The sequence below is a fragment of the Citrus clementina genome, unplaced genomic scaffold (assembly GCF_000493195.1).
Source record: "Citrus clementina cultivar Clemenules unplaced genomic scaffold, Citrus_clementina_v1.0 scaffold_3, whole genome shotgun sequence".
In the NCBI taxonomy this organism is placed as follows: domain Eukaryota; kingdom Viridiplantae; phylum Streptophyta; class Magnoliopsida; order Sapindales; family Rutaceae; genus Citrus; species Citrus x clementina.
Genome location: NW_006262339.1, coordinates 21,273,834 through 21,293,190, shown reverse-complemented (window position 1 = coordinate 21,293,190; position 19,357 = coordinate 21,273,834). Strand labels below are relative to the sequence as shown.

General features: G+C 32.4%; 1 protein-coding gene across 4 annotated transcripts; it reads right to left on the bottom strand.

Annotated features, from left to right (window-relative positions):
• Positions 1-10,599: 10,599 nt before the first annotated feature.
• Positions 10,600-18,794, bottom strand: LOC18048462 (disease resistance-like protein DSC1). 4 transcript variants are annotated; one of them, XM_024189956.1, is made up of 8 exons: positions 18,160-18,794; positions 16,783-17,899; positions 16,171-16,470; positions 15,138-16,082; positions 14,901-15,012; positions 14,454-14,561; positions 11,548-11,611; positions 10,600-10,686 (listed from the first exon to the last, which is right to left on the bottom strand). In XM_024189956.1, exons 1-7 carry the CDS (start codon positions 18,660-18,662, stop codon positions 11,559-11,561), a joined length of 3,138 nt encoding a protein of 1,045 aa, XP_024045724.1. In that variant the 5' UTR covers positions 18,663-18,794; the 3' UTR covers positions 10,600-10,686; positions 11,548-11,558. The 4 variants fall into 4 exon arrangements, with proteins under 4 accessions (XP_024045724.1, XP_024045725.1, XP_024045727.1 ...); XM_024189957.1 differs by lacking the exon at positions 10,600-10,686 and having other exon boundaries at positions 11,558-11,611; positions 14,454-14,590; XM_024189959.1 differs by lacking the exons at positions 10,600-10,686; positions 14,901-15,012 and having other exon boundaries at positions 11,558-11,611.
• Between the last annotated feature and the right edge of the window lie 563 nt (positions 18,795-19,357).

The following is a 19,357-nucleotide window of genomic DNA, read 5'->3' as shown; positions in this document are numbered from 1 at the left end:
AGGGGGGGGGGGGGGAAATCCCCCCGGGGAAGGGATATAATAAATAGAGAGGGAACCCCCCCTTTTTTTTTTTTTTTTTTTTTTTTTTTTTTTTTTCCCCCCCCCCCCCCCCCCCCCCCCCCCCCCCCCCCCGCCGGTTCACTTTCTTTATCAATGAACTAATAATTTGGCGGCTTTGGTTGCTGGAACTGATGAGAATGAAAGTGATTCACTTGCTGTACTGCACAGATCATGAATTGAAATTAAACGGAGGAGGGAGGCATCCGATGTCTGTCAGTCTAAGAATATCTTTGAGTATCACCAACAGTAGGATGACACGTAGTCCAGGAAATGTTTAAGTTCGGCTCGTCAGTCGTCACAGGTCACGTGTGTTAACAAGTACAATAATTACTTTCGGATCCCTATTTGTTTACTTATTCTCTAAAAAGTATATTTATTTTTTATTTGTAATAATAGGCCCCTTTCCAAGAACCCTAATGAACCGATCAAATTACCCATAGGCTTTTTTTGGAATTCGTGGTGTCATGCCTTTTAAACTATAGTTATTAAAAAAATAAAAGCTCTAATGTCAAATAAAAATTGATAATATTTGAAAGTATGATCTTTAAATAATTATTTTGAGAAAAAATAATAAATATAGTATAAGTTTTTTACCAAATAATTGTTGCATAAAATAATCTTAACTTGCCAATCCAAATCACAATTACAAAATGTTTATCAATATTTAAGAATGGTAATTTAAAAGCCACTATTGGTATACAAAAATTCTAAACGAAGCCTTATATAAGTAAGATAATTATGTAATAATTTGTTAATAGATAAGAAATGTTGAATTATAAGGATGGTGATATTTCCACCCCACCATTTTTTTAAACTCACCCAGCTCGCAAAAAATAATTATAATAAGTTCACATTACCTTTTATAAAAAATAAATAACAAAGAAATTTAGAAATTTAATCAAATAAAACTCAATACTTAAACTATTAGACACAAGAGCTTATGTTCTTGGGGTAATTTGATTATTTTATATTAGGGAAAATATCCACCGTCCACCTGAATTTGTCCACTTTATCAAAAATACAAAAATCCTAATTTTTTTAGCTGCGCTCCACCTGAACTTAAACTTTTTTCACATTTTCACCTCCGTCTGCAAACCGTCAAGACGTTGCAGACATCATAAGGTTAAAATGATAATTTCACTTGGGCTTCAAAAACGACGTCGTTTAAGATCTGTAATAAGCAAAAAAAAAAAAAAGAAAAAGGAGGCATAGTGGTCCACCAGTACAGCAAGCAACGAAAACAAACATAGTTTATTCCCCACCACATGCACGAAGAAGCAACAAAATCCCGCCATTTTTCCTATAGTTTCCATGCATTTTCATCAACGAACCACGCTTAAGTTTTAAATATTTTGTTAAATTGAAGATTCAGAGGCATTGACGAAAGCGGTGAGTTGTTACGAAGTTGCGAAGTTTTGCTTTTTTAAGGGTTTGAAGCTACAATCAAGTAAGTTTTGTTTTATTTACTTATTTTCAGTTAATTTTTGACATGCAACAATGTTTTTGAAACAATGTCTGGTGATTATTGTTAACACATTCATTCGCTGTTACTGGAAACCCTAGAATACAGATTAGTTTGATTTGTGACATATTTGTTGGGGGTAATGATAAATTGGGGAGTAATATGGTGTTTTCGGTTGTTGAGATGCAAATTTATGAAAGATTATGCTACTATAGTTGAATGCATATTTATCCTCTGCCTAGTTATGTATCTTTGTCTGTGGTTTACATATAAAATTTAGGGCTTTTGAAATTTTTGGTTGGTGATGTATGGGTCATGGTTTTTGGAAATATTTTAACCCCTGGCTATATTTGTATGCATATCCCTCAGCCCCCCGAGGAAGATTTGGTTGTTGTATGTAAAATTAGAATGTTTAAAAAGCTAGCTACATGCATCCATATCCAGCTAGATGTTTGTTTACATGTTTTTTCTTTAAGTGTCTGACCTGCAATATTAATAATACATTAATAGGAAGATAGTAGAGTTACCAACAAGACTCAAGAACTGTAAACCAGTGCTGAATTTTTTATTTATTTATTTTTGGGCATTCAGGATGCGACAAGTAGAGTTAGTGATATCCTTTCGAGGCATGAAAAAGAATTTAGGGTTGCTTCAACCTGATTGTACAGTTGCGAAGATTAAGGATACTGTTGTAAGCATTACGAGTCTATATGGGTTAGATTGTGCTTCAAAAGTCATGTTATACGTTATAAATCCAGAGAATCAGGCTAAGGTTGCACTGGATTCAGATTTTGGGCTAGATGTTTTGCTTAAAATTCATCACATTTTGGGTGTGAAGACTCTCACAGTTGAAGTTGCACCAGCACTGTACCCTCAGTTTCAAGATTCTGCCTTACTACATGCATTATTGACTAACCTAGGAGTTGTGTTGCCTGATGAACTGATTAATCAGTTGAATGATTCTGTCGGCGAAAATGCCTCTGTTGGGGGACAAGCTAGTGTTAGAAAGGATGATGTTGTTGATGGACAAGCTACTGTTGGGGGTGGTGAATCTGACGAAGATGCATTACTATCTGACTACTCGGACAGAAATGATTGCAATGATGATGATGTTAATGCACAAGTCATGCAAGCTGAAGTTGATGGTGCTGCTGTAGGTACTCTTGTTGATGAGGACAGTGAGGGCACAACTGAAACTGACGTTGATTCTGATTCAAATGGTAGTTTATCTGGTGATAATAAGGAAGTAAAAGGGGTCGTTGATTCTTCTGATGATGATATTGAGCTTGGGACTGTCAAATTGACCAATTACATAGAACAACATGAGTATAAAGTGGGTGCTGATGGAAAAAATAGACTAAAATTAGGACATGTGTTTAGAGATGTTGCTCATTTTAGAGAGATTTTGCATGAAGTGATGATTAGGAAAGGGTTTTCCATTAAAACAATTTACAGTGAGCCAAGAAGATTTGTGGGTACTTGTAAAGAGGCTGGTTGTCCATGGTATGTGGCTGGTGCAAAACTAAATGATGGAACTGGTTTTATATTGCGACAGTACAATAAGAAGCATGAGTGCAGACTTACCAGCAAGACAGTGAAAGTGTCTTCTTCTTGGGTAGCCAGCAAAATAAAAAGTCAGGTTGCCATTGACCCGAATGTGAAAATTGATCTTTTGAAGAATTTTATGCAAGAGACGTATGGTTTGAAGATTCAAAATTTGGCATTGTATCGGGCTAGAGCAAAGGCAAGAACGGAGGTTTTTGGGGATCATTCGAAAGGATATCAGAAACTGTTTGAGTATGCTGCAGCTATTCACAAAGCTGATCCGGGTGCAATATGTAAGGTGTTGTGTGATAGTGTTTCTATACCCGATAAGGTATTATTCCAAAGATTTTTTGTTTCATTTCCAGCATAAAGAAATGCATTTCTTAATGGCTGTAGGCCTTTCATCGGGGTAGATGGATGTCACTTAAAGGGTAAATATGGGGGAGTACTGTTAGCTGCTGTTGGCATGGATGGTAATAATGGGATTGTCCCATTGGCTATATGTGTTTGTGAGATTGAGAATACAGAGACATGGGGATGGTTTATGGAGCACTTGCATAGTTATCTAGAGTATGGGAGGCAGGTGACTTTTGTTAGTGATAGACAAAAAGGCCTGATTAATGCAATTTCAAACACATGGCCTACTGCTTATCATAGGGCATGTTCTAGGCATGTGTATGCCAATTTTTCTAAGTCATTTGCTGGTGCACAGTTGAAACAATTATTTTGGAAAGCTACTAAGAGCTGTAACAAGCATGACTTTGATGAGGCAATGGCAGAGATAAAAACTGTAAAAGAGGCTGCATTTGAATGGCTGGAAAGAGAGCTAAATGGTTATAGTTGGTCGATGCACACATTTGATAGAAATTGCATGGTAGACCGAACTGACAACAATGCGTCAGAGTGCTTCAACAGCTGGATATTAGCTTACCGAGACAGGCCTTGCTTGACAATGCTTGAAGAAATCAGATGTCGGCTTATGAAACGGTTTACAAAGAGGAGACATGAGGCAGCCACTTGGAAGGGACAGTTGACACCTAAAGTTGTAAGAGAGTTGGACAAAAAAAGAAAGCTTGCATAGAAAATTATTGTACAAGCTTCTGGTGAGCTGAATTTTCAAGTCATGGATGTAGTGTACAGTCCACTTAGAAGGTTTGTAGTGAAGTTGGAGTCCAGAACATGTGATTGCGGTTATTGGGAAATTGCCGGCCTCCCTTGTCAACATGCCATGGCTGCCATTGGATATGCAAGACATGCAATTGAGGAGTATGTTCCAGCATAGTTTGCTACACAGACTTACCTCAACACATATTCATTGATGTTTAGCCCTCTTCCGGATCAATATATGTGGGAGCGTACAGGAAGACCATTGATTGATCCACCAATTGTGCAGAAAAAGATTGAAAGGCCTAAAAAATCCAGGAAAAGAGCACAAAATGAGCCTAATAAAGAGAAAAGAAAATTCTTTGTTATTTGCTCATTCTGTGGTGGCTCCAACCATAATCTGAGGTCTTGTCCATTAAGACCATCTATTGCAAGGGCAAATAGAGCTAAAAGTCATAACTCTCAGGTACAGACAATATACTACTATTAATTTTTAATAGTTTATTATTATACATCATATGTAGCTGTTATTATTTACTGTCATTAAATAACAAACATCATGTTTTGTAGGCATCAACTACCTCAATTCAGCCGTTAAATGTTTCACAACAAGCAACAACAAGAAGAAAACAGGTGCTGACTTGTTTTATTTTATTTTTTTGTGGCTGTCCAATTTGTTTTATGCGTAACGCGTAACATAAGATTCATTTATGCTTGAACATAGGCATCACAGACAACAACAGTAGCAAAATCAATTGATTCAAAAGTTACTACATCACAGACAGCAAGAAAGGTGTTTTTTTTTCTGTTTAAGTTCTTTTTGTTTTTTTTTCTTGTTTAAGTTCTCAAACTAACGTACAATATATTTAGATACCAAGTGGTCCAGGACAAAGTTCCAATACTAGAGGGAGGAAAAGAAGGGCTCAAGTTGGCTCTGGAGATGTTGGAACAAGAGGTGAACAATCAAGTCAGGGACTGTCACAATCTGAAAATCCATATCAAGCTTCAAATGTGACAGGTTCTTTGTAATGATGAATGCGAGAACAAACTAAAAATGTTTAAACTTGCTATATCTGTTGTTATTTTGGAATATCGCTGGTTATTTTGGAATATTGCTGGCTATTTTGGAATATTGCTGGTTATTTCGGAATTTTACTTGGTTGTATTTTCATGACATGTTTAATTGTTATTTCTGCTGTTTTTTGGATAATTAGATATGGTTGTATTTAAGCTCATTTTACTTGGGTTGTATTTTTCATTTATTATGGTTGAAGTTATATTATTTACAATGTATTTAAGTTGACTAGCTCTAGGACAAATAGAACATAATTAATCTCATTTTATTCATGCATATTTCGTAGGATATATTACATTTTAGTAAACACAATAGCACAGACAAATACTAGCATAATTATTATACATTTAAGCCTCCCTTCAATGACCTTTAGTCTTTTCTTTATCTTTGCTACATCATCAGCTCGAAGGTGGACTGCATCTAGCTCTAAATTTTGATTATCTGCTGTCTGGTCACTATTGCTAGGGTATATAAGAGTTTCAGCTATAAACCATTGCCAAAACTTGCATTTATTGAACCTGCATGACCAAAACATTGCATTGCGATTCTGTGGTGTAGTGGAAACCATAGCACATGCTTGCACACCACACCAGCAGTGAATTGGAGTGCATTTAACTTTTCTATATTGCTGTCCACTGGGTGCAGAACTTGAATTATAACTTGATGCCATTTTTTAATCGATTGTGTGGATGATGTGTTTGAAAGAATGGTTAAACAAGTGATATTTGGCGAGTGTAGATGATGGGTTGTGTATGAGTAGGTTTATTTGAACAAATAATTGTCAGATGTGACTGGTTTGTGAGCAGCTGTATATTTGCTTGAATGTGTAGATGATGGGTTGTGTATGAGTAGGTTTATTTGAGCAAATGATTGTCAGCTATGGTTGGTTTGTGAGCAGCTATATATTTGCTTCAATGTGTAGATGATGAGTTGTGTATGAGTAGGTTTATTTGAACAAATGATTCTCAGTTGTGGCTGGTTTGTGAGCAGCTGTATATTTGCTTGAATGGTAGAGCTTTCATGCATTGCATATGTAACGGTTCATGGGTTTAAATACCCAAAATTGTAACCGTTGGGAGGCAACGGCTACAAAGAGCACAAAGTTAATATTTTGGCATTTATTTAGGGTAAATATGTAATTTTTTATTTTCGGGGTTAAAAAGTAATTTTGACAAAATTCCGTTACTTTTATTGATGGTTTGCAGACGAAAGTGGAAATGTGAAAAAAAGTTTAAGTTTAGGTGGAGCGCAGCTAAAAAAATTAAGATTTGTGTAGTTTTGATAAAGTGGACAAAATCAAGTGGACGGTGGATATTTTCCCTTTATATTATTAGGATAAAATAACAAATAAAATTGATCTTCAAGCAACTTTAATAGTAAAAAAATATCTAAGTAAAAAGCTTATAAGAAAGATTTGATTGATTAATTATCAAATTTTTTTACTAATTTTTATATTTTAAAAACAACGTGAACTTATTATAATTATTTTTTAAAAGTAGAATGAATTTACAACAATCATGGGATGAAAATATTCTTGTCTGAATTATAAAATGATTTCAGATAATACTATCAATAAGTCCTTATGAACTTAATGATTAAACTTTGTGAGTGTGGAATTTATATTGCATTGTAATTAGACATCATCAGAGTGTGTATAATTCGATTTGCTATAGAGAATGAACTATGATTTTCTTTTTTCTTTTTCTTTTTTGGAAAAGGGACTACGGTAAATTTAGAAGGTTAGCATTTCGGAAAAAAAAAAACAAATTAAAAACAAAGAGGTACAAGTAAACAAAAATAAGAAATTTGTGACAAGAGATTTAATATTTTAGATTTATAAAACCCCAATTTAATACCATTTTACTTAACAAGAACCAAAGAAAACTCACCTACCACAATTGGCTTGTCACTACCACGAAGGGGCTTTTTGTCATCTTTTGAAATTAAAATTAAAAAATTCAAAATGTGATTGTAGCCTGTGTAGGTCCCGCGCAAAAGACAAGAACGCAATCGAAAGGATCAACCTGTGGATTGTGTCACATGTCCATTTATCACCATTTAAAAAAAAAAAAAAAAACCAGCATGCTTTTACGAAATACTTCACGCTGTCACGCATCCTGTAATTGAAAAATGAGGATCCGCACTCATTTTGCACTATGCGAAAAAAACAAAATCAAATTTGCATCATTAGATTTTTTTTGCTCTCTTGGTTTTTTTTTTTTTTTTAAGGGTCCCAAGCAACAAGTGACAACAGCAATCTAAGGGATAGCAAACATCATTGTGATAATAACTGCGTGGAGTCCACCCATTATTATTATTATTTTGTTGATTACTGATGTGTAATGTATTAGTTAGTGAGAAAATAAAAATTTTGGCTTTCGGTGAGGAAAATTAAGACCGTATGATAACTTAAATACACGAAAATAGTTGTTATATGTTAAGAAGATGGGAAATACAAATATTCCACCCAAAAAAAAAAGGTAATGACAAAGAAATATGGTAAAATAGAAGAATAGAAACTTAGTTCTTGTTTTTGCATCTTGAAATGTAGAGATAAATATGAGAAAAGGGGCATTTAAAATTTAAAATTTTACTATACTAAAAAAAAATTCGCTTCATAAACCCATTTTAATATTTAAAATACCCTTGATAAGTTAAATTATATAAAAAAATTATTTAATTCTTGTATAATTAAAGAAAACAATTTTCCATTTGTATATTCATTTATCTTGATGCTGTTTCTGGCAAATCTATTGCTGACAATGTTACAAAATTTTAGCTTTTGGCATTACATTTTTTTTTCCTTGATATAATTAGGCTTGGGGACAACCATATAGAGGATTTTTTTAATGATGCTGTATCATTTTTTATAGTGTTGATAATGGGTCTAGACCCTTCGATTTAAGTTTTTAATCGCTATCATTGACTTTATTTTGGTGGATATATAATTAGTTAATTAATAATCAACAAGTAACCTTTTAAATTAAGTTGATGAATTTGAATTAAATAAAGAGACTTATGAATTCAATGTGAGAGAGAGAAGTTGTGATTCATTATCACTCTTTTTTTAGGGTGGGATATTTCCACCACATTATTTCTATAAACCCAAACCACTTTCAAAATATATTTACAATAAATTCACATTATTTCTAATAAATACAAATATTTCTCAATAGAAATATTTGTATGATTCATCAATTAAGTCATTCTTATATTTTTTTTTCTTACTTAAGTTTATTTCAACATTTTTTTACCATTAAGTTTGCTTTAATATATGTTTTATTTAATTATTTTAACTTTGTGACATAAAATGAACCAATTGCCCCAAAAAACATATGTTCTTATATCCAATACTTTTGTAACTTGTAATCTAACTTTTTAAACGGATTCTAATAATTTTTAATATTTTACATGTAAATAACATAAATTTGACAGTCTAATAATTTACATGGGTATTGTCTCATAAAGAGATTATGTTATTTAATTAAAGGTTAATAATCATACTAGGCAAGTAGAATTGACGATTTAAAACAATCAATTTTGTATAAAATAAAAAATATTGAAATTAAAGTCAGTTTTTGGTATTTTTACCTTTAAAGGAAAAATAGTTATTTTAGGCTAAAACAATCTTAGTAGTTAAATATAGTGAAAAACATTTACGTCACAAAAAAATAAATTAAGATATTACAAAAAACTAAATTAGAATAGATTTAATTGATTAATTCTTCAGAATTCTTCTTTATTTAAAATTTTTAAAAATAATGAGCTTTATATAATTATTTTCTTAAAGTGGGGTGCATTTACAAAATTTATGGGGTGGAAATATCACCACCCCTTTTATTTATTCTACTTTAGTTTGTAAATAATCTTCTAACCGATTTGTTAACTAATTACAGTATTTTTAAAAATTTATATCTTTTTATTCATACAAATATTTTACACCATTGATTAAAATCCAAGTATTTACATTTGTTACATTATTAATGTCGTAAAAGAATAACGGGAAGATAGAATGATCCACAGGTTTTTGCTTGCTCTTTCATTACGAGATCGACCTTAGAACTTAAGAAAAGAATTGAAAACCCATGCAAAGAAAAGGAACTAAAGCTAGCAAATCAAGGTTCATATATGTGTGCGTGTGTGTGTGTGTGTAGGAAGATTAATTAATTTACAGAAAAGTACATATAGCGGCGGCATGGATGGGATGGATGATGGCTAGCTTCAAGAGTATTTCAGTCTTTTGCTGGGGTGCTGTGGTTCCTTTTCTTTTTCGCACTTGAAAATTTCGCTTGGGTCCTCCGTTGAATCTGGGGCGTAGAATAAATGAATCCCACATTTCTTCACCGGGTAACATTCCAGACATTCAGAAGCATCATCATACATCTTGTAATAGAATTGGCCCACCTCAAGAACGCAAGTATATTCCCGAAAAGCAATTAAATCTTGATCGCCAAAGAAATAGTACCCCATAAGTAAGTGATCTCATCTGACTCTAAATTTCTTACTACCGCTACATATCTCAGTTACTGAGACTAATTATGATTATGAGGTTAATTAATATTTTCAAAGTAGATTTTGCAGCAAAATCTACTTTAACATTCATTGTTTAACGTGAATTTATATGATTAATGTATTTAGGTCCAACTACATAATATGAAATCATTAATTTGTTGAAATTATGAACATTTAAATTATTAATTAAAAAAAAAAAGGGATCGGGTCACTGTTTTAATCCCCACTTAATTTGGAAATTTTCGGGGGTATACGAACTATCCCCAATTATAATTTTTCGGGCATGGGAGCGGGTTTGGGGATTGCTTCCAAATCGGGTATTGCCATGACTCAGTATGACCTACCGATTGCAATCTTCCGATTTGACTTTGATTTCACATACCAATTCACATAGCCCTAATTTTTTCACGTCGCGTCATGATCGTCTGGAAATGACACAATAGCGCTCAAGGTTATCAAAGATCCAACACTTTGAAACCTAAACCACTTTGGAATTTCATTACCTGCTAAATAGACGTAACCTCTACGTTCTGGATAAGATATCTGTACGTTCCACAAATAATTATTTTAGCGAAAATAATTTGCCAACTGAAAACTTAAAAGAATCCCCAATCCTCTCAAGAACATCGAAAGTATAAGTAACCACCACAAGTTTCTATCTTTGTACAATCTCAAGTGTTAATACCACACATCATAGTAAATAATATACTTAAATGAATTCATCCAAATATCACCAAACATCTCCAAAGTATCGAAATAATATATCATAGCTAATGCTAACATACATTAAACATCAGTAATCATCAAATTATAATATAATTATAGAATTCAAAATGAGGTGATCAAAATGCCCTAATAATATCATCTACGTCTCCTATCATATGGCCAAAACTCAAAATAATTGCAATCGCTCGGTCGACTGGTGTACCTACAACCTCATGTGAGGAAGAAAAATACTGTAAAGTGGAGAGAATATAAAACTCATTTAGTGGATAATAAGTTTTGAAAGTAAATTTATTTAGAGTAATTATATTATTGAATATACAATTTCATCAAGCTATATGTAAAAACATAAGTAAAATGTTTAATCTTTAAATCAAGTAATTAGCATTAAAAAGGAATACACGACACTGCACTTAATAATTTTGGAAATCATATCAAAAGATAATATAATTAAATACATGATTCTAAACTTGTCATTAAACAAATACCCAGAGGTATAACCTTATCATACCCGAACCTTCTACAGGCAGTGCAATAATGTACCGAAAGTGTACTATCATGCCCGGAGCTACAACGAGTAGACCAATGATGTGCCATCTTATATGTCTCATTATATCTCATCATATTGCATGCATAAAATAGTCCCAAGAGATCAGAAGCATCCAAGCATATGGCCCAAATCTAGTGTATGCTCATATGAAGGGCCTCTATCTCAACTGTATCTCTGTAACTGAATCTCTATACTTATCTTTGTATCTAAAGGGAAAGGGTACTGTCTAATATTTTTGAAAAATAAATTTTTATGTGCATATATATAAACATTTTCAACATATTTTAAATTTATATTCCTTTTCAGTAAAATACTCTCACGCATTAATTTATAATCAAAATAGGTAAGAAACATTGGAAAACCAATCAACATACACATTTAATAAACATATCAACATGTAAATAAAATTTCTATTTCTAGAAAAAAACTTAAATCGGACATTATAAAAATACTTTATTTACTCAAATTAATATCATAATAAAAATATAAAAGACAAGTTTAGTATATTCCACTCACAATGATGATGATCAAGCTCGACTATCGTCGACGTTAGCAGGTTGACTCACGTTCGCGGCTCCTCCTAAATTAAGGAAATGACATAATCACTTTCCAAAAATGTGAAATACAACTAACTTTACGAGATATAGCACGCAATTAATATTTACACCATAACATACAACTCCTGAAACCATACTTGTAAGTTAAAAATTACTATAACACCCTCAAAGCCATAAATTATAACTTATGCTCAAAATTCCATACTCCACCTCAATAATTAAATTTCCATATCTTATAGTACTAATAATTCATCCACATTATCAACAATCTCATTACTAACCATAAAGTACCTAAACATAATATAAAACTATAAGCTAATTAGATACTAAATGGAAAAATTGTAAGGGCTACATGTCTCCGGCTCTACAATGCCTTGTTGGTGCTCTTGTGCACAAAAAATAATGCACCTAAAATAAACCACCAATTACAAAAATTAGCTTGACACTAACTTTGCCCATTTGTTAGAAACCCTAATTATAAATTAAGTATACTAATCTTTAAATTAACTTCATTCCCATGAAATCCAACTTCAAATAAAGATAAAATGATAGAAATCTTACTCCGTTTGGTGAGAAAACCAACTTGAAAGCTTGAATCACCTTCTACTCACTCAATTCTTCTCTCTACACTTCCTACATTTAAATTCCTCTCTAATGGGTGTTTCTAGATGAATTTAGGGATGGAAATACTCTAGAATAGTTCCCCAAACTCAATTTTTGTTAAAATTCCCAAGACTTGAATATTTTCCCATTTACTTCCTCTCTTCCTCGTGAGTCTTGCAAAAAAATGGTAACTGATTCCTTTTTTAAAAAAAAAATTTGCTTTCTATATAGAACTGATTATTTATTTGCGTTATTATTAGTTCAAGCCCGACACCAATTAAACTATATATTTATAAGTTATGATCAAATTAACTAATACAAATATAAATTAAGGTGTTACAGTCCACCCATTACTTTCATTTTTGTTGTTAATTATTAATATGTACCATATTAGTTAGTGAGGGAATTAGAAATTTGGTTTCGGTGACGATAATTAAGATGTAAAGAATCGTTTAAGTTCAATTATAGTGAACTTAGTCATATTTAAACTTGAAATATAAGAGAATTTTTTTTATCTCAGCAATAACGATCAATGACAAATTTTTACCTAATTAATTTTATCTAAATAAAGACCGTACAATAACTGAAATACACAAAAGTAGTTGTTATTTCTTAACAAGATGGTAAATACAGATATTTAAAAAAAGTACAAAGAAATATATATAGTAAAATACAAGGGTAGAAACTTAGGTCTTGTTTTTTTTTTTTGCAAGTAGAAATTTAGAGATAAATATGAGAAAAGAGCATTTAAAATTTAAAAATTTTACTCCATAAACCTATTTTAATACCTAAAATAATCTTAATATATAAATTAAATTATAAAAAATTATTTAATACATGTATAATTTAACTAAAACAAATTTCCATTTCTATATTCATTTACATTGATGTTGCTTCTTGCAAATTTATTGCTGAGGATTTTTAGCTTTTAGCATTGAATATTTGTGCCCTAGTATACATAATCAGGCTAGGGGGCAACCATTTTTTTAGAAGTTGGACTATTGACACCCCTTCATTGATCTTATAAAACTCCTGTGATATTATAATTACATTTAAGGACAAATATAAATAGAATTAATCTCATTTATATTTTATTTCTCTCTTCAATTTCATTTTGCTTGCACAATATAAATTTTTGTAATTGATAAAATAATATGAATTTAAGAAGCAATCTATAATTTTTTTTAATCATTAAAATAATCTAAATTAAAAATCAATTTTTTAAGCCAAAATAATACTCTTGTAATATATGTAACAACAAAATTAGGATACAACATTGTGAGAAAATAAATTAAATAAAAATTTTATCTCACTACAAATAATTTTTTAAGGATTCTCAAATTAATTGTTGCATCCAAAATTTATATGTACGATAAAATTGTATTGGACTCATAAAATATTCAATATTTTATAAGGTTTTTCTTACTTTTTCTTTTAGATTTTTTTTAAAATTAAATAATAAAGAAAGTTTAAAGAGAGGAATGCAATTATTAAGACTGAAAAAGTGAGAAAATTATTAGAAATTACAAGATTTATCAATGAAAATAATGTTTATTGAGAAAAAGGTACTTTTCACATTAAATGGAATATAATTGAAAAAGGGGTTTTAAAAGGATCTTGAAGAGGTGCTAATAGTCCGACTCTTTTTTTAGGCATGTAGATATAGGTGGATGTTACCATATGCACTGGTGGCTCAACTCATGATGTACAAGCTCAGGCCCCCCCCATGTTGAAATAAATTCTAAAAGTTAAGGAAAAATTACTTAGGTTTTTATTAGTCTCTGTGAAATTTGTTAAATATTTCCATGGAATCTCTAAAAATAGCCCCATAAATTTATAAATCCATAAAATTTAAACCTTAAAAATTATAAAAGTCCACATTTTAATTAAAAAAAATAGAAGTCCACAATAAACCATATTAAGTGGTTTTACTATTATTTAATTTAGCCCCAGTTGAATCTATTAAAACAACCTCCATAAACTCATAAATCCAAAAAATTTCAATTTTTACATCTAGTTGTTATATAGTTTAGCCATGATAAATCATTTTTTTTGGGTCTGCCACCACTGATTCATTATCTTGGAGAATATGAAGTGTGTGTTTTTTGCTTGCTCTTTCATTACTCGGCCTTATTATTTAGGTTAGTAATTAATTGTCTTTAGAAACTGTAGAAAAGAATCGAAAACGCATACAAAGAAAAAGAAACCAAGCCAGCAAAACAAGCCATATATAGGAAGATTAATTAATTTACAGAAACGTACCAGCTGCATGCGATGGATGACGGTTCAAGATTATTTCAGTCATCTGCTGGGGCTGTAGTTCCTCTTCTTCTTCATTATTGAAACTTCCGCTTGGGTCTTCCGTTGAATCTGGGGCATACAATAAATGGATCCCACATCTTTTTAGCCCGCAACATTCCAAACGTTCAGAGTCATCATGATCTTTCTTAAAATAGAATTGGACTGCCTCAATAACGCAATCCCGAAAACCATTCAAATCGTCATTACCAAATAAATAGTACCCCAAAATTAAGTGATCTGACTCTACATAACAATACAGCTCCAGATATATCTGTATCACATGCGGATCACAATATTTGGGTTTGACTTTGATGTCACAAAACAATTCAAACACATCATCATAATGGTCTCGAAATGATACAATTGCGCCAAAGGCAAAACCGATTACATTTTTATTATTGAACCAACCTGCTGGTGGCGTCTTCAATTTTATCAAAGATCCCATACTTTGAAAGCTAAACCACTTTGGAATTTCATTCCCAGGTAAAATGGCAAAACCTTCAAATTCCGGATAAGATTTCTGTACCACACAAATCATTATTTGAAAAGAAAAATTTTGCTAACTAAAAGTTTAAAAGAGAAAAAAAAAAGAAAAAATATATGACATTGTATGATTAAATTGAGATGACAGAGTTAAAGACACACCTTTTCCTGTGCATGCATGTGTTCCCAACGTGCGGTTGCCACATGCTGAATGTTTTGCAGAGCATCTTCAAGAATTCCTCCAACAACATTCCGATCCAAGTTATAATTACCGTTCAGCTCAAAACACGGCGGACAAGATTCATAACTTTTTGGGAATAAACCTGATAATGACTCCAGTGCCATGCAATGATGTGCATACAACTTATGTAGACTGCATGGAAGCTTTGGTAAGGATTGAAGCTTCCCACAATAACTTAAGTAGAGACATGACAACTTAGAAAGTTGTATGATGCTCTTTGGTATCCTCTCAAAATTGTTCTTCGATAGATACAAATATTCTAGAGAGGATAGCTGACCAATATTTTCAGGTAACTTTGTGATGCAGCAATCAGATAGATCTAGATACGTTAGATTGTACAAGCCATCTAAAGATATTGTGATCGGCAATGATAAACCCATCTGCTTATGACCCTTGCTCCTACTGAAATTTATATCACGAACATTGTTCAAACGTACAATGGATGAGGGTACTTCTCTTATAGCTGTTGCTATAGCAGACAAAAACTCCAAAGCTTCTAAATTTCCAAGTTCCTGAGGCAATCTTTGAAGATTTGAGCACCCATTGAGATACAGACTCCGAAGAGATTTCAACTTACATAGGCTGCTAGGGAGACTCTTAAGCCTTTTACAATTTTGAAGGTCCAAGTCCAAAAGCCCAGAGAGACTCCCAATGGACGAGGGCAGTTTTTCAATTGCTGTTCCATTTAAACGTACCTCTTCCACATTAACAACTGATGAGATCTCTACAGGAAGCCTCTTCAATTTTGAGCAACCAATTAGATTGAGGCTAACTAGCTTATTTAGACGCGGAATCAACGAGGGGTTTGGGGTTTTGGTAAAAGAATTCGAGGCAGCAATGACCATCCGGTTGAACTTACCATGATGCTGTTCGGACAGAAAAGAAGCAACGATGACAAATCATTCAACAATCAAATGTTATCAATAAAGGCATTGAATAAAATATAAGATATACCTGGACACAGTCCCAAAGTTGTTCAATATTGCTATGAGGGATTTCAAGAAAAAGAAGCTTGTCTGGATTAATATTTGACGGCAATGATGTTAATGGATAACCATGCCAGTGCAAATACCTCACTTCAGCAAATATAGAACCTTGGAAATTAGACACCTTACATTTGTTCTCTCCCTTAGAGATTGAACTATAGAATTTCAAAAATCTTAATTTACGCATCTTCGTGAATGTGTTAGAATTTAGACAAATGTGTCTCACCTTAGACATATCCAAGTATATGCCCTCAATTTTTTCAGTTCCCTAATAATCAATAAAAGACATAAATTAAAATCAAATCTATAAATTTAAGTTGATTGTTATCATTAGGCAGTAAATGTAACCCTACCTACAGGGAATAATAATAATAATAATAATAATATAAATGTGTGACTGCAAACTTGTACATACAAATTGACATTGCAATTTTTTTCATTTTTTCCTTTTATTAGCGTCACTCTTCTATTGGGCTTATAACCCATCTATTTATGTATATTATCAGCAAAGATTACACATCCAATAGCATTCCAAAATAATATAATATATATATATATATGTCTCAAATAAAATACTTACTGTATTAGATGTCAAAACTTCGATAATATCCTCATGATGCCACAATCGACTGCGTTCTCCTGGATTATTTACAGATTCTTGCCGGACAATTTCTCTACCCATTTCTTGCAGCAAATCATGCACTGTTATGCTATTGCCATGTATGATAATAAGAGACTTATCAACAAGATCACTTATTCCTATTTGTGCAGCGAAACCACAAGCATCAAGGAACTTTATCACAAATTCTTTATCTTCACCTTTAAAGAAACAGGCAATGTCCAGAAAAATATTTTTCTGTTCATCGTCCAAACCGTCGAAACTAATTTTTAGCACCTTTTGGATTTCCATATTAAGAATTCTTTTCAATTCGTTTATTGCATTTTCCCAAACTTCCTTTCCTTTTCCATATAAAAAGCAACCTAAAATTTCAAGTGCTAAAGGAACACCTTGAGCATAGTTAATTATCTTTTCTGACAGCTCCTGATAACCTACTTCATTAGGAAGGTTTTCTTTGAAGGCATGTCGACTGAAAAGCTCAAGGGCATGACCGCATTCTAATGCCTTCATCTCATAAATATCTTTCTCTTTCACTCCCCCATTTTTAAGAACCTTTTGATCTCTTGTGGTAATTATGATTCGACTCTCAGGCATAAACCAATCAAGACTTCTGATTAAGAATTTAATTTGTCTGAAACAAGTCACATCATCAAGAACAATCAGAGCCTTCCTGCGGCTGAGCCTTGTAAAGTTGAACTCAATATCAGGAATCGCATTTTCATCCCTCAATACTTCTGAAAGAAGTTTTTGTTGCAACCTAGCTAATCCTCCTGGGCTTTGTGATTCTTCTCTAACATTCTGAAGGAAGCAAGAACCTTCAAAATTTCTAGAGATTTTGTTGAAAACCGCCCTAGCAATTGTTGTCTTGCCTATACCACCCATGCCCCAAATCCCTACTAGAGGTGCAGCAGCTAATAGAGATTCCATTTCACCAACTTTTGATTCTACTCCAAGCAGATGGTTTTTGTTATTACATGAAAGTACTTCAGGCAGATGGTTGTTTTTATCACATGAAAGTTCTTTAGGCAATTTCTCCAAAATGTCATTAACAACTTTCTTTATAAGTTCAGATTCATTCCTAGCAAATACAAAACATAGTATTAAGCTTAAAAAAAACAAAAACAGAGTGTCTTTAATTAGTTCCAGTTTTTGATTTGATGCTTAATTGTTTGCTATTAAAGTAGTTACATAAGACTAGAACTTGAGTTGAAAAAAAGAAAATAAGTGTAACATAAGATGTAACCTAGTAATCCTCATCAATTGATTTAATATTTAATATTAGAATGTTTCATATCTAATAACAAAAAATTATATAATTGGCGATAAATTGACTGTTACCTGAATACATGAGAATCAAAGCCAGAGAGATTGGCTGCTTCCGTCAAAGCACTCCTCCATCTTTGCATCTTCTCTGGAAATCTTTCTTCAAGCTCCAAAAATGAATCCCCAAAAATCCCAACTTGCTTTCTCACATGTAATGGATCAACGCGGTAGAAGACAGGGATCACAATCTGCCCATAATTGTGCTTGCATTCGAGGATCTTTAGAAGTTCACCGAGACACCATCCTGAAGAAGCATATCTTTCTGAGAAAATGATAATTGAAATGCTTGATGATGCAATTGTATCAAGAAGAGACTCTGAAATATCATCTCCTCTGATAAGTTGGTCGTCAATGAAAGTTTCAATACTTTTTTGGCACAAGGCAGAATGAAGATGGCTAGTAAAGCTGTCACGGGTGTCCGCTCTACTAAAACTAAGAAAAACATCATACTTATTGTTTCGAGGATTCATCAAACTCAAACTGCTGTATGGATGGGAAGGAGAAGAAGAAGAAGCCATTAGAGAAACAGTTCAATTGAATAGAGAGATTTTCATCAGAAAATTTGGGATGTTATATGAATTGAATGTCACTGCAGGTGCAGGGCTTATACTGATGCTCTGGCTACTTCATTCCTTCCATGGAACCTTACAAAATAGTTGATGACAGCTAAGAAAAGATACTTTAATTTTTGTCAAAAGTTGTGTCGTGTGTGTGTGTGTGTGAAAAAAAAAAAGAAAAGAAGATAAATGAAAATTAATAAACGTGTAAAAGTTTTTCTTTTTTAATCTAAAATGTAAAAGATTAATTTCAAGGTAAATGATTGGCCGATTGCTTTGACTACTTTTTTTTTTAACCTTCCGTGAAGTGAAGTTTTAAGCTAAGCAATCTTCTTTCCCCTTTTTCATGTCCATCCAATAATCGCATGCGAACTGCCTTCAATTGGGATGGCAACGGAATGAGACGAGCAAGGATTTGACGATCTTGATTATGTTTCAATCGACAATTGAGTTGTGTCTCAAATCATGTTTCGAGCAGTAAATGCGGATAAAAATATGTGTGATTTTGTCTCGATCAAAATCTCAAAATTTGATCGGATTCCAGAATTATCATGAATAACATAATTTTTTTGTAACTATGAATTAGTACAAATTTGAGTTCCAAATCCTAATCTAAATAGTAAATCAAGATAAACTGTTGTGGGTTTGCGTTACAC

Excerpts from the sequence above, each read along its gene's own strand:
- LOC18048462 (XM_024189956.1), bottom strand. The coding sequence starts at position 18,662 with ATGGCTTCTTCTTCTTCTCCTTCCCATCCATACAGCAGTTTGAGTTTG. Across the intron at positions 16,083-16,170 it reads AACTTTGGGACTGTGTCCAG|CATCATGGTAAGTTCAACCG; the intron begins GTATATCTTATA and ends CTGTCCGAACAG. Across the intron at positions 15,013-15,137 it reads ACATGCATGCACAGGAAAAG|AAATCTTATCCGGAATTTGA; the intron begins GTGTGTCTTTAA and ends TGTGTGGTACAG.